The sequence below is a fragment of the Carcharodon carcharias genome, chromosome 19, assembly GCF_017639515.1.
Source record: "Carcharodon carcharias isolate sCarCar2 chromosome 19, sCarCar2.pri, whole genome shotgun sequence".
Taxonomy (NCBI): Eukaryota; Metazoa; Chordata; class Chondrichthyes; order Lamniformes; family Lamnidae; genus Carcharodon; species Carcharodon carcharias.
The window spans coordinates 20090979-20104300 of NC_054485.1; the positions used below are offsets into that span (position 1 = coordinate 20090979).

General features: G+C 43.8%; 1 protein-coding gene across 1 annotated transcript in view; it reads right to left on the reverse strand.

The window, feature by feature from the left end:
- The window catches only part of ubxn11 (UBX domain protein 11), an 89912-nt gene extending 81582 nt beyond the window's left edge, over positions 1-8330 (reverse strand). Inside the window, exons 1-3 of the mRNA XM_041213231.1 lie at positions 8048-8330; positions 2740-2777; positions 815-916 (exon numbers count right to left, since the gene is read on the reverse strand). Coding sequence (XP_041069165.1) covers positions 815-916; positions 2740-2777; positions 8048-8121 — 214 coding nt within the window. The 5' untranslated portion in view covers positions 8122-8330. The remainder of the gene's footprint in view (positions 1-814; positions 917-2739; positions 2778-8047) is intronic.
- Positions 8331-13322: the final 4992 nt, after the last annotated feature.

Genomic DNA, 13322 nt, shown 5'->3' on the forward strand with positions numbered 1-13322 from the left:
GTGTAACCTGTCCAGTTTGTACTGGTCCCACCTCCCTCAGAATTAGTCCCAATGCCCCAGGAACCTGAAACCCTCCCCTTCACACCATCTCTTCAGCCACGTATTCATCCGATATATCCTGCTATTTCTACTCTGACTGGCCATTCTTCACTTGACTGATTCCTGAGATGAAGGGGTTATCCTATTAGGAAAGGTTGGACAGGTTGGGTCTGTATCCATTGGAGTTTGGAAGAATGAGAGGCCATCTTAGTGAAACATCTAAGAGCTTGAGGGGACTTGAAGGGTGGATGCTGCAAGGATATTTCCCCTTGTGGGAGAGACTAGAACCAGGGGGCACAGTTTAAAAATAAGGGGTCTCCCATTTAAAATGGAGATGAGGAGAATTTTTTTCTCCCGGAGGGTTGAGAGTCTGTGGAAGAAAGAGACTTAGTCTACTTACAGAGTACTTTCCAATTACTGCTAATTACAGACTAAACTAGATTTTCCAAGAACAAGATTAACACTTTAAACTTCCCCAGTCACCAAACTCTCAAGTACGCACTCAGTTTCAAAGCTGCATTCATTTACTGAGTTAGATTCTTGATTGACAAGGGAGTCAAAGTGTATTGGGTGTAGGAAGGAAAATGGAGTTGAGGACGCAGTCAGATCAGCCATGATCTTATTGAATAGCGAAGCAGGCTTGAGAAGCTGAATGACCTACTCCCGCTCCTAATTTGTATGTTTGTATGTTCATTGTTTGTGTGTTCATGCGTTCGTAAGTTCATGTTTGTATCTCCGTTCTGTGTTTCACGGTCCTTGTGTCATGGAGTCATACCTTTTGTCTTTGATCTTGATGATGAGGAGGAAGTAGAAGCTGTTGAGGAGTGTGCCCATGATAAAGGAGGCAGGATCTCAGTCAGCAACGCAGCCTCATCATCTGTTGGAAGAGACAAATGTTTTAAGGGGCCAAAACAGCAAGGGTTAAACACTGAGTTTCTTCAACACCGTCTCAACAACATACCTTAATGTGCACATCAAAACTACCTTATCAGGCAAGGCAGTCAGAGTACAATGATCAATATGTGTTGAGTGGAATCTTGTTCCGTTCTTGGTTGGGTTTTCACCCTCCTGTTGATGTGCATTGAGCTCACAAAGTAGGAACATTGCTGACTTTACAAGGTGTGCAGAGAGCTCAGCACAAGTGCAAAAACATTGTTTCCAGTACAAGCCTCCTAAGTCCACACTTACACACATTTAGCAAAGCAATCACTGCTGTCCATGAAGCAGGGTAGAGAGACAGACTCTGGAGTTAAACTGGGAATCTGGGGGTAAAGTCCACAAAAGGGTTTTAAGGAGGCTCTTGAACCTAAAGGGTCAATTGGAGGCTTTTAAAAAAAATTAACAAACAGAAAAAGCAACCAGTCCACCAGAGGCTCTAAAGGGTTGCCTTTGGCTGCAACTGCCTCCAGGCAGGCAGAGAGGGCCTGTACACCTGCCTGAGCACTGGCCCTCTGGCCTTTGCTCAGTGCCTGATCCAGACAGTTGAACTTCTCCCCATCACACTGGGAAACTGGAGGCCAACTGAAAAATCCCAGGCAGCCTCCAATCACAGTGCTAACCCACAATCTTGATTAGTCCAACTGGTTGCCAAAATAGCCAGTGCCAGGAACGGGGTCGGGATACTGACATACTGACCGGTTACGGTATTTTTGGACCTCATCCATCTCTGCTCCTTACCTCGACGGGACCTGAATGTTGCCACCCAGCCCCATCTCTCTACCACTTCTCTTGACCCTTGTATTCTGTGTTGTCACATTGTTTTTCCAATATCCAATTCTGAAAACAGGTGAGGAGGGAGACAGGCAATCCTTTTAGGTCCTTGACAGGCTACAAAAAATATGTAATACTTTTATTGCAACCACCCAGGCGTGATGTGGAAGGAAACTGTAATGGACCACTGTGCTTCCCAGCATGCAGCACAGAGTGAGGCCATTTGGACTACCATCCTGTGCATACTCTTTGGTAAGGCTATCCAATTTGTCCTACTTCCCTGCTCTTTCACTATTGTCCTGTAATTTTTTTAACCTTCAAGTGTTTATCCTTTTATTTTGTCTTTTGACTGTTACTATTGAATCTGCCTCCATCATCCTTTCAGGCAGCACATTCAGTTCAAAACAGTAAGTAAAAGGTTTCCTCATGTTGTCTCTAGGATTTTTTGACAATGATATTAAATCTATGTCCTCTGGTTACGGGCACTTCTGCCATTGGAAACAGTTTTTCCTCATTTACTCCTTCATAATACATTCATAGTTTTGAATGCCTCTAGCAAATCTCCTCCTCTAAATCTCTCTGTTCTAAAGAGACCTACCTCAGTTTCTCCAGTCTCCATACAACAAAATAACAATAGACTACACCATTACTAGGGAGAAGCATGATGGAGGAGTCAGAGCAGAGCTCAATCTTGTCTGCACCAATATGCACACCGGCATTTTTCAGTAGAGATCATAACAATGATCAGCTGACCTTTGCCTCTCCAGTCCAGTGGTCAGTTTGCTCAACATAGACAGGAGTCAATCCCACAGTGGAAAATGTCACTATCCACAGGACCATTAGACAGGATGTGGTGATGACCTCTAATGATGCACAGCCACAGGTTGGCCCTGGCAGTGAGACTATTCAGCAGCTTCTGTTGGCTACTGTGGCAATAGTATACGTCGGGATTAGATATTGAAAGTCTCTGTGAAAGTTTACCTTCCTTACCTGTGTAGCAGTCCTTTTCAAAGCACACTGCTTGTTTGCTGTGGAAAACACACCAAAAGAAATTAAAACAATAAGCCCAATGAGGCAGTACTGACAGCTCCACTCTTTCTCTATTCCACGATTTGAATAGAAAGAGGAAAAATATTTCTGAACGTACAAAATGAAGAATAACTATATACAAGTACAATTGGTTCACAATTGGTTTAGAGGCGTTAGCTGTGTCTCAATAGTAATTTGACTCTGCGCAAGGAGCTTGTGGATTTAAGCCGCTATTCCAGAAACTTGAGTCCCATAATTCAACTTGACATTCCCAGTGCAGTACTAAAGGAGTACCACACTGTCAAAAGTGCCACCTTTCTGATGAGAGATTAAATAAGTGACCATGTAAGATCTCATGGCACTATTGGAAGAACAGGTGAGTTCTCCCCAGTGTCCTGCCCAACATTTATCCTTCAAGCAACATCAGTGAGACCAGTCATTATTTCATTGCTGTTGATGGGAATTTACAGGACACAAAATTAACTGCTGTGTTTTCCAAGTTACAACTGACACTGCAAATTCAAAAGTACTTCATTGGGTGTAAGGCACTTTCAGATGTCCCAAGGCTGTGAAAGGAGCTAAAAAATGCAAATCTTTCTTTCTTTTACAGAACACCGTAAAGCTACTAGACTTTATGACCCCATGGTTTAAACTCTAGCCTTTGACCGTACAGCTGGAGGTCTTTCTCCTGACTGTTACCCATGGACAGGTGCTGTATGCGTGAGGTTAGATCAGTTCAAATGTGATGGCTCCAGAGAATGACCAATACTCATTGTCCAGACTGTCTCTTAAAGATGATATAGTGGGGAAACGGGGGCTGGGGGTGGAAAGAGAGAGACAAACAGTACTTCTGGAACCAGGAAAGGGGAGAAGATTGAATTGTTGGCAGGCAATTACTATCCACTTGGTCTCAAGAAAAGGGAAATAATGTTGAAGTTAAAAGGACAGCTGAAAATACTAATTTTGAATGATTAGAAAGTATTATTCTGAAGTGAAGACAATCGTGAAAAACATTGGAATTCTGTCATTATGAACAAACAGGAAGACAAAAAATATTGATGTGCTGGGGAAGGGGAGGTGAAATTTCTCTTTTGCTGTTGTGCGAAGTTAGCAATAGCAAAACCACAGCCTGTCAGTCTGTAAAACAGGAAGGGATGGGATGCTGATTCACTGTCAGCCATATCTTACAGGAAAGCTACTCCCTAGGTGTTGTGTGACAGTGTTGAATTTAATCACCTGCACAAATAATTTTTACATAAATCCAAGTTTCTTACTATGAAATCAAACAGGGAATTCAGGAGAAATTTCTTTACCCAAAGTGTGGAACTTGTTAACACAAGAGAGGCTGAGGCGAACAGCATTACTACATTTAAGGGGAAGCTAAATAAACACATATGTTGATAAGGTGAGAGGAAGTTGGGGGGTGTGGTGGGGGGTGGGGGGGGGAGGGGGTAATGGTGGTTAGGAAGAAGCTTATGAGCAGCATAAACCCTGGCATAGACCAACTGGGCCAAATGGCCTGTTGCCATGCTGTACATTTGATGTAATTCTATCTAATATAACATTGGGAATGGTTATTGATGGGTGGTTGATATTTCACATGGCAGTGTAGAGGCTTTACTGACTTATCTGCAATCTGTCCTCTCATCCACTAGTGGTGAGAGAAAGCAAAAAAGCAGAAAATCTCTTGAAAACGAGCAAGTGTTCATGCTGCACAAAAACACCTCACACACAGTACATTTAGCCAAATTAAAAGTGTTATCTTTATCCAGTGGAGCATCCTCATTTCTGAATCAGCAAGTCATGGGTTTAAGCCTTCTCCTACAGACTTGAGCACATAAACTTGGCTGACAATTCACGGCAATACTGAGTAAGTGTTGCACTGTCAGAGGTGCCATCTTTCAGATGAGATTTTAAAGATCCTATCGTACAATTGGAAGAGCAGGGGAGTCTTCCCAGGTGTCTTGCCCAAAATTCGACCCTCACAACATTACTAAAACAGATTAGCCTGTCTTTGCTATCATTGCTGTTTGTCTGATCTTGCTGGCTTTCCTTAATAACAACAATGATTCACTTCAAAAAGTACTTCTTTGGCCACAAAGCGCTCTAGGAAATCCTAAGATCTCAATCAAATAGATAGGGCCTGAGTTCAAACTCTCATCTGAAAGACAAGAACCTCAAACATTAACCTAGGATCCACTCTTTGCTTCATGTACTATGACTCACTCATCCTCCTTAATTTCAAACTAAATTTCCCTTTCATCGGACTCTGGGATACTATCAGAGTCCACAAGCCCCACAGGTGCAGTTTGAGGATCATATTCTGTGAAATGATAATACATATATTTTTCCATGTAGCCGGGGAGAAATCCAGAACCAAAACTGCATGCTCAGACTGCAAGCCAAGTTCAGGTGCTAGTATTTTTAGTAAGACTCTAAATGCTGCCTATTCATTCTCTGTGTGACTTAATATCCATTGAGGAAATTGGAATCTGTGGTTATACTATCTTCCTTAGTGTACATGACAACATCCCATAGATCCTTCTATCTTAATATTAATACACAAGATTGTACAGACAGGTAGATAAATTGTATTTATGTAGCACCTTTCAAGACCTTAAAATGTCCCAAAATGCTTTACAGCCAATTAAGTATTTTTAAATGGAATGGTTGTTGTAATGTAGGAAATACTGTAAGCTCCCACAAACAACAATGAGACAGCTGACCAGATAACCTGCTCTTTCTTTTAAATTGATCTTAGCTGAGGTGTAAATTTTGGCCATGAACCTGGGGGGAACTTCCTTACTCTTCTTCCAATAATGCCAAAAGAACTTTGATCCTTGGCATCTCTGACAGGGCAGCACGCTTTCAGTACTACGTGACAAATTCCTGAGATACGGGGCCCAAAACTGCTCAGACTTCTAAATGTGATCTGACCAAAGCCTTATAAAGCCTCAGCAGCACATCCCTGCTTTTATATTCTAGTCCTCTCGAAATAAATGCCAACATTGCATTTGCCTTCCTAACTACCGACTCAACATGCAAGTTAACCTTAAGAGAATCCTGGACTAGGACTCCCAAGTCCCTTTGCATTCCAGAGTTCTGAATTCTCTCCCCATTTAGAAAATAGTCTATGCCTCTATTCTTCCTACAAAAGTGCATGACCTCACGTTTCCCTACGTTTGTATTCCATCTGCCACTTCTTTGCCCATTCTCCTAACCTGTCGAAATCCTTCTGCAGCCTCCCCGCTTCCTCAATACTACCTGTCCCTCCACCTATCTTTGTATCATCTGCACACTTAGCCAGGATGCCCTCAGTGCCTTCATCTAGATCATTAATGTATAAAGTGAAAAGTTGTGGCCCCAACACTGACCCCTGCGGAACTCCACTAGTCACCAGCCGCCATCCTGAGAAGGACCCCCTGATCCCCACTCTCTGCCTCCTGCCAGACAGCCAATCTTCTATCTATGCTAGTACCTTGCCTCTAACACCATGGACTCTTATTTTACTGAGCAGCCTCCTGTGCGGCACCTTGTCAAAGGCCTTCTGGAAGTCCAAGTAGATAACATCCATTGGCTCTCCTTTGTCTAACCTACTCGTTACCTCCTCAAAGAATTCTAACAGATTTGTCAGGCACGACCTCCCCTTAATGAAACCATGCTGACTTTGCCCCATTTTACAATGCACTTCCAAGTATTCTGAAATCTCATCCTTAATAATGGACTCTAAAATCTTACCAACAACCAAGGTCAGGCTAATCGGCCTGTAATTTCCTGTCTTTTGCCTCACTCCCTTCTTAAACGGGGGGTTACATTAGCGATTTTCCAGTCCTCTGGGACCCACCCTGACTTCAGTGATTCCTGAAAAATCACCACTAACGCCTCCACTATCTCTTCAGCTATCTCCTTCAGAACTCTGGGGTGTAATCCATCTGGTCCAGGTGATATATCCACCTTCAGACCTTTCAGTTTTCCTTGCATCTTCTCCTTGGTAATGGCCACCATACTCACCTCTGCCCCCCGACTCTCTTGAACTTTGGGGATGTTACTCGTCTTCCACTGTGAAGATTGACGCAAAGTACCTATTCAGTTCCTCCACCATTTCTTTGTTCCCCACTACTACTTCTCCAGCCTCATTTTCCAGCGGCCCAATGTCCACTTTTGCCTCTCTCTTACCCTTTATATATCTTGCAATCTTCTTTTATATTACTGGCCACTTTACCCTCATATGTAATCTTCTCCCTCCTTATTTCTTTTTTTAGTTGTCCTCTGTTAGTCTTTGTGGGCTTCCCAATCCCCTGATTTCTCACTGCTCTTTGCCGCATTGTATCCTTTCTCTTTAGTTTTTATGCTGTCCCTGGCTTCCCTTGTCAGCCATGGTTGCCTCATCCTCCCTTTAGTATGCTTCTTCTTCCTAGGGATGAATTTTTGCTGTGTCTCCCAAATTACTCCCAGAAACTCCTGCCATTGCTGTTCCACTGTCTTTCCTGCTAGGCTCATCTCCAAATCAATTCTGGCCAGCTCCTCCCTCATGCCTCTGTAGTTGCCTTTATTCAACTGTAATACTGTTACATTTGATTCCAGCTTTTTCCTCTCAAATCGGAGGGTAAATTCTATCATATTATGGTCACTTCCTCCTCAGGGTTCCTTCACCTTAAGCTCCTTTATCAAATCTGCCTCATTACACATCACTAAATCTAGAATTGCCTGTTCCCTAGTGGGCTCCACCACAAGCTGCTCCAAAAAGCCATCTCGTAGACATTCCACAAATTCCTTTTCTTGGGATCCACTACCAGCCTGATTTTCCCAGTTTATCTGCATATTGAAATCCCCCACGATCACTGTAACCTTGCCTTTCTTACACGCCTTTTCTATCTCCTGGTGTACCTTGTGCCCCACATCCTGACCACTGTTTGGAGGCCTGTACATAACTCCCATTATGGTTTTTTACCTTTGTGGTTCCTCAACTCTACCCACACAGATTCTACATCATCTGACCCTACGTCATTTCTTGCTATCGACTTAATTTATTTTCTTACTAACAAAGCAACCCTACCCCCTCTGCCAACCTGCCTATCTTTTCGATAGTATGTATATCCTTGGATATTTAGCTTCCAGTCCTGATCCCCTTGCACCCATGTCTCCATGATGCCCACCAAATCATACCTGCCAACTTTCGTCACACAGTCCTTCTTTATATGGAAATAGAGAGCATACATTGCGGGTCTTTGAAAGAACAGAATGGAGGAAGGAGCGAGGCCTCACTCACCTGTGATCCTGCAGCTCCGGCAGGAGCAGCGAGACTTTCTTTAACTTTCCTAGAGATGCAAGTGGGGAGCTCATTGTATTCACAACACCCACTTCTCAGACCACTTACTCACCCTGCCACTGACCACTGGCCTAGATCCTATCTCACACTGTCCACTGCCCAAAATCCTGCCCCACACTGACTAGTGCCTCAGTCACTCTCTTCCAGTGCGGAGCAGTGACCAGGCAGCAAGTCCTCTCCCTCGCTGACCAATGTCTCCAGCTATCCGGTCCCCAGTGCTCCAGCCCTAAGCGGGTTACTCTGCCTTCGGTGCTGGGCAGTGTCCGAGACTTCAGTCCCGGCCGCCGCATTGTTTACTGTGTTGCTAGGATATGCAGTAAGCAAGCAGCTGATTGGCAATGTTGAGACCAGACCACAAATAAAGATGTAAACTGATTGGCGAAACCCATGGGTCTGTCAGTATCCAATCACCAAGTCATCGTCACTCAATCAAAGACCAAATTTTTGTTATCCAATCACAGAACTGGCATCTTCAGCCAATCAGAAACCACACTTCCTCACCTAATCACAGACCAGTCATCCCCATCCAATCACAGTCAACCTCGTCCAATCACGGACCATTCATCTCCCTCCAATCACAGACCAGTCACCATCATCCAATCATAAACTGGGCAACTCCATCCAATCATAGACCAGTTATCTAGACACGCCCCCCCAATCAGAGAAAAGCGTCTCCAACCAATCATAGGTCAGTAAATCCCCCAATCAGAGACAGGCATCTTCACCCAATTGTAATCCAAGGGTCCGGACTTGCAGGGTCCAAGGGTTTGCAGTGAGAAACCAAACATCTTCACCCAATCACAGACCAGACATCTCCATCCAGTCAATGACCAGGCAGCAGCACTTAATTAGAGGCCAAGTATCTTCAGACATTAACAGAAAATGCTGGAAAAGCTCAGCAGGTCTGGCAGTATGTGTGCAGAGAAAATGTTTTGAGTAGACTCTAAACGTTGACTCTGCTTCTCTCTCCACACACGCTGTCAGACCTGCTGAATTTTTCCAGCATTTTCTGTTTTTATTTCAGATTTTCAACATCTGCAGCATTTTGCTTTTATCTTCAGACATTTACTGATTGGGCAGAGTTACAGTCTTTACCAAATGGTTCACTTGTGCTCAGCTTAAAATATAAATCTACTCAGAAATAAAGCTGAAACTTTACTTAGTCATTGTTGTCATCCACAGTCCCTTGAAATGAGGATGGTGTCTGCCAGGCTTCATAATTTGTGTGGCCTCAGATCAACTCAACAGTCTAAATCTGGAGCCATAGATCTTTGGCAGAGAAGACAAGAGTTACCCTGAGGAAGTAAAGACAGAAAATGCTGGAAAAACTCAGCAGGCCTGGCCAGCATCTGTGGGGAGAAAGAGTTCAAATTTTGAGTCCAACATGACTCCATTACATTTTCTATTTTCATTTCAGATTTCCAGCATCTGCAGTATTTTGCTTTTAGCTACCTTGAGGAAGTGGGTTCTCGAGTCAAGGCTCTGCCCTCTCACCTTCCTTTTCAGCACTTTTCCTTAGAGTTTATGTGGTCGGTTTTCAACTGTTTTGTGGCTTGTTTAATGAGGCCTTGCTACATGGATGATTTGTGGCAAGTTCCTCCTCATATTTTAGTGTCACACACAGGGCAGCTTCACCGACAAACAAACATGCAAGTTTACCAATTAAGTTAAAGGCCTTAGCTATGGCTTAGTAAGTTAGCATGTTTAACTCTAAGGTTAAAGGCTGTGGGTTCAGATCTCACTCTGGATACTTGAAAACAAAACTTAGACTGACACTCCCAGCACCACTCTTTTGGATCAGTTTATTTTTAATTCATTCACCGGATGTGGGCATCGCTGGCAAGTCCAACATTTATTGTCCATCCCTATTTGACCTTGAGAAGGTGATGGTGGGCCACTTCTTGAACTGCAGCAGTCCATGTAGTGAAGGTACTCCATGGTGATGTGAGGTAGGGAGACCCAAGATTTTGGCCTAGTGATGATGAAGGAATGGCAATATATTTCCACGTCAGGATGGAGTGTGACTTGTGGGGGAGTTAAAGAGCTGTGGAGAAGAGTCATAAGGACTTGAAACGTTAACTCTGCTTTATTCTCCACAGATGCTGTTAGAACTGACGAGTTTTTCCAGCATTTTCTGTTTTTGTTTCAGATTTCCAGCAGCTGCAGTATTTTGCTTTTATCTTGATTATATTCTGTACCTGTCCATGATATTTTAATGAGCTATGTCCCTGGACTGCCATGTGTCCTTGGACCTTCACTGTTTCAAGCTTTTTAGGATTTATAAACCCTGTTCTATCCTGAAGACCTTACATTTCCTGAAGTGAAATCCATTTGCCACAGTTTTGTCCATTCGCTGAATTCATCAATATCTCTTTGTAATATTATGCTTGCATTTAAACTGTTTACAATACCCCCAAATTAGCAAATTTTGATATGTGGCTTTCTAATCCCATCATCTAAGTTGTAAGCAAATGCGGTGAATAGTTAAGGATCCAACACAGATCCTTGTGGAACACACTAGTCACATGCTACCAGTTAGGGTACCTGCCCATTATCTCTGCTCTCTGTTCCCTGATTCTCAGCCAATTTCCTAACCAGGTCAATAATTTATTGTCAATTCCATTGAGTTTTGACTTCAGTTAATTTCTTTTTTCTACTCATTTACGGGATGTGGGCATCGCTGGCTAGACCAGCATTTATTGCCCATCCCTAATTGCCCTTGAGAAGGTGTTAGTGAGCTGCCTTCTTGAACCACTGAATTCCTTGTGGTGTAGGTACACCCACAGTGCTGTTAGGAAGGGAGTTCCAGGATTTTGGCCCAATGCCAGTGAAGGAACGGTGATATATTTCCAAGTCAGAATGGTGAGTGGCTTGGACGGGAGCTTCCATGTATCTGTTGCCCTTGTCCGTGCTGCCGAAGAAACCTTGGTGAGTTCCTGCAGTGCATCTTGTAGATGGACACTACTGTCACTGTGTGTCGGTGGTGGAAGGAGTGACATTTTGTGGATGAGGTGCCAATCAAGCGGCTGCTTTGTGCTGGATGGTGTCAAGCTTTTTGAGTGTTGTGGGAGCTGCACTCATCCAGGCAAGTGGAGAGTTTTCCATCACAGTCCTGACTTGTGCCTTGTAGATGGTGGACAGGCTTTGTGGAATCAGGAGGTGAGTTACTCACCAGAGGATTCCTAGCCTCTGACCTGCTCTTGTAGCCACAGTATTTATATGGCTAGTCCATTTCGTTTCTGGTCAATGGTAACCCCCAGGATGTTGATAGTGGAGGATTCAGCGATGGTAATGCCATTGAATTTCAAGGGGTGATGGTTAGATTCTGTCTTGCTGGAGATGGTCATTGCCTGACACATTGCCTGAATGTTACTTGCCACTTGTCAGCCCGAGCCTGGATATTGTCCAGGTCTTGCTGCATTTGGATATGGACTGCTTCAGTATCTGAGGAGTCGCGAATGGTGCTAAATATTTTAAAATCATCAGTGAACATCCCCATTTCTGACTTTATGATGGAAGGAAGGTCATTTATGAAGCAGTTGAAGATTGTTGGGACTAGGACACTATCCTGAGGAACTCCTGCAGTGATGTCCTGGAGCGGAGATGACTGACCTCCAACAATCACACCCATCTTCCTTTGTGCTAGGAATGATTCCCACCAGCAGAGAGTTTTCCTCCTGATTTCCATTGACTCCAGTTTAGCTAGAGCTCCTTGATGCCACACTCAGTCAAATGCTGCCTTGATGTCAAGGGCAGTCGCTCTCACCTTACCTCGGGAGTTCAGCTCTTTTGTCCATGTTTGAACCAAGGCTGTAATGAGGTCAGAAGCTGAGTGGCCCTGGCGGAACCCAAATTGGGCATCAGTGAGCAGGTTATTGCTAAGCCAGTGCCACTTGACAGACTATTGATGACCCCCTTACATCACTTTACTGTTGATCGAAAGTAGGCTGATGCGGTGATAATTGGCCAGGTTGGGTTTGTCCTGTTTTTTGTATACAGGACATACCTGGGCAATTTTCCACATTGCTAGGTAGATGCCAGTGTTGTAGCTGTACTGGAACAGCCTGGCTAGGGGCGCAGTAAGTTCTGGAGCACATGTCTTCAGTGTTATTGCCAGAATATTGTCAGGGCCCACAGCCTTTGCACTATCCAATGCCTTCAGCCGTTTCTTGTTGTCACTTTGAGTGAATCGAATTGGCCGAAGACTGGCATCTGCGATGTTGGGGACCTCCAAAGGAGGTTGAGATGGATCATCCACTTGGCACTTCTGGCTGAAGGTTGTTACAAATGTCTTATCATTTGCACTGATATACTGGGTTCCTCCATCACTGAGGATGAGAATATTTGTGGAGCATCTTCCTCCAGTGACTTGTTTAGTTGTCTACCACCACTCATGACTGGATGTGGCAGGGTTGCAGAGCTTGGATCTGATCTGTTGGTTGTGGAATCGCTTATCTCTGTCCACCACTTGCTGCTTATGCTGTTTGGCATTCAAGTAGTCTTGTGTTGTAGCTTCACCAGGTTGACATCTCATTTTTAGGTATGCCTGCCGCTGCTCCTGGCATGCCCTCTTGCATTTGTAATTGAAGAGGGACTTTGTCAAATGCCTCTAGAAGTCCACATAAATAGCATCCATAAACATTCTCCTGCCCACTATCTCTGTTACTCTTTGATCAGGTTCAATCAGATTCGTCAGGCATGAGCCTATCCTTTTCAAATCCTGTTAGTTCTCTTCGATTAGCTGAAAATTTTTAATGTATCGTTAATAACTGCAACAATTAACCTGAGGATGTACTTTACAGCAATTGGCCTTTGGGACAGGGCAGTTAAAAACTACTTTTTCTTATCAGCAGATTAGTACAATGGGTCTGGGTCTCCTGGCAGTTTTGAACCGGCAGGTTTTCATACCATTGAAATGAATGGAATGAAAGTCATGTGAGTTCAATAATGTGTGGCAGATACACCCTACCAGTTACAGCCCATTGATGGTGAAGAAAATTCACCCCAGTGTATAATTCTATTAATAATCTTGGACCTTTATCTTATGGTCCATGCATTGGCTTCTTTTCCTATCCACACACCATTACCTCTGGTGTTCCCTAAGGATCTATCCTTGGCCCAGTTCTATTTCTTATCTGCATGCCGCACCTCAGTGACTCCCTTTGAAAGCATGTCAGATTTGACATGAAATCTCTTAGCTTCACCATCCCTCTTG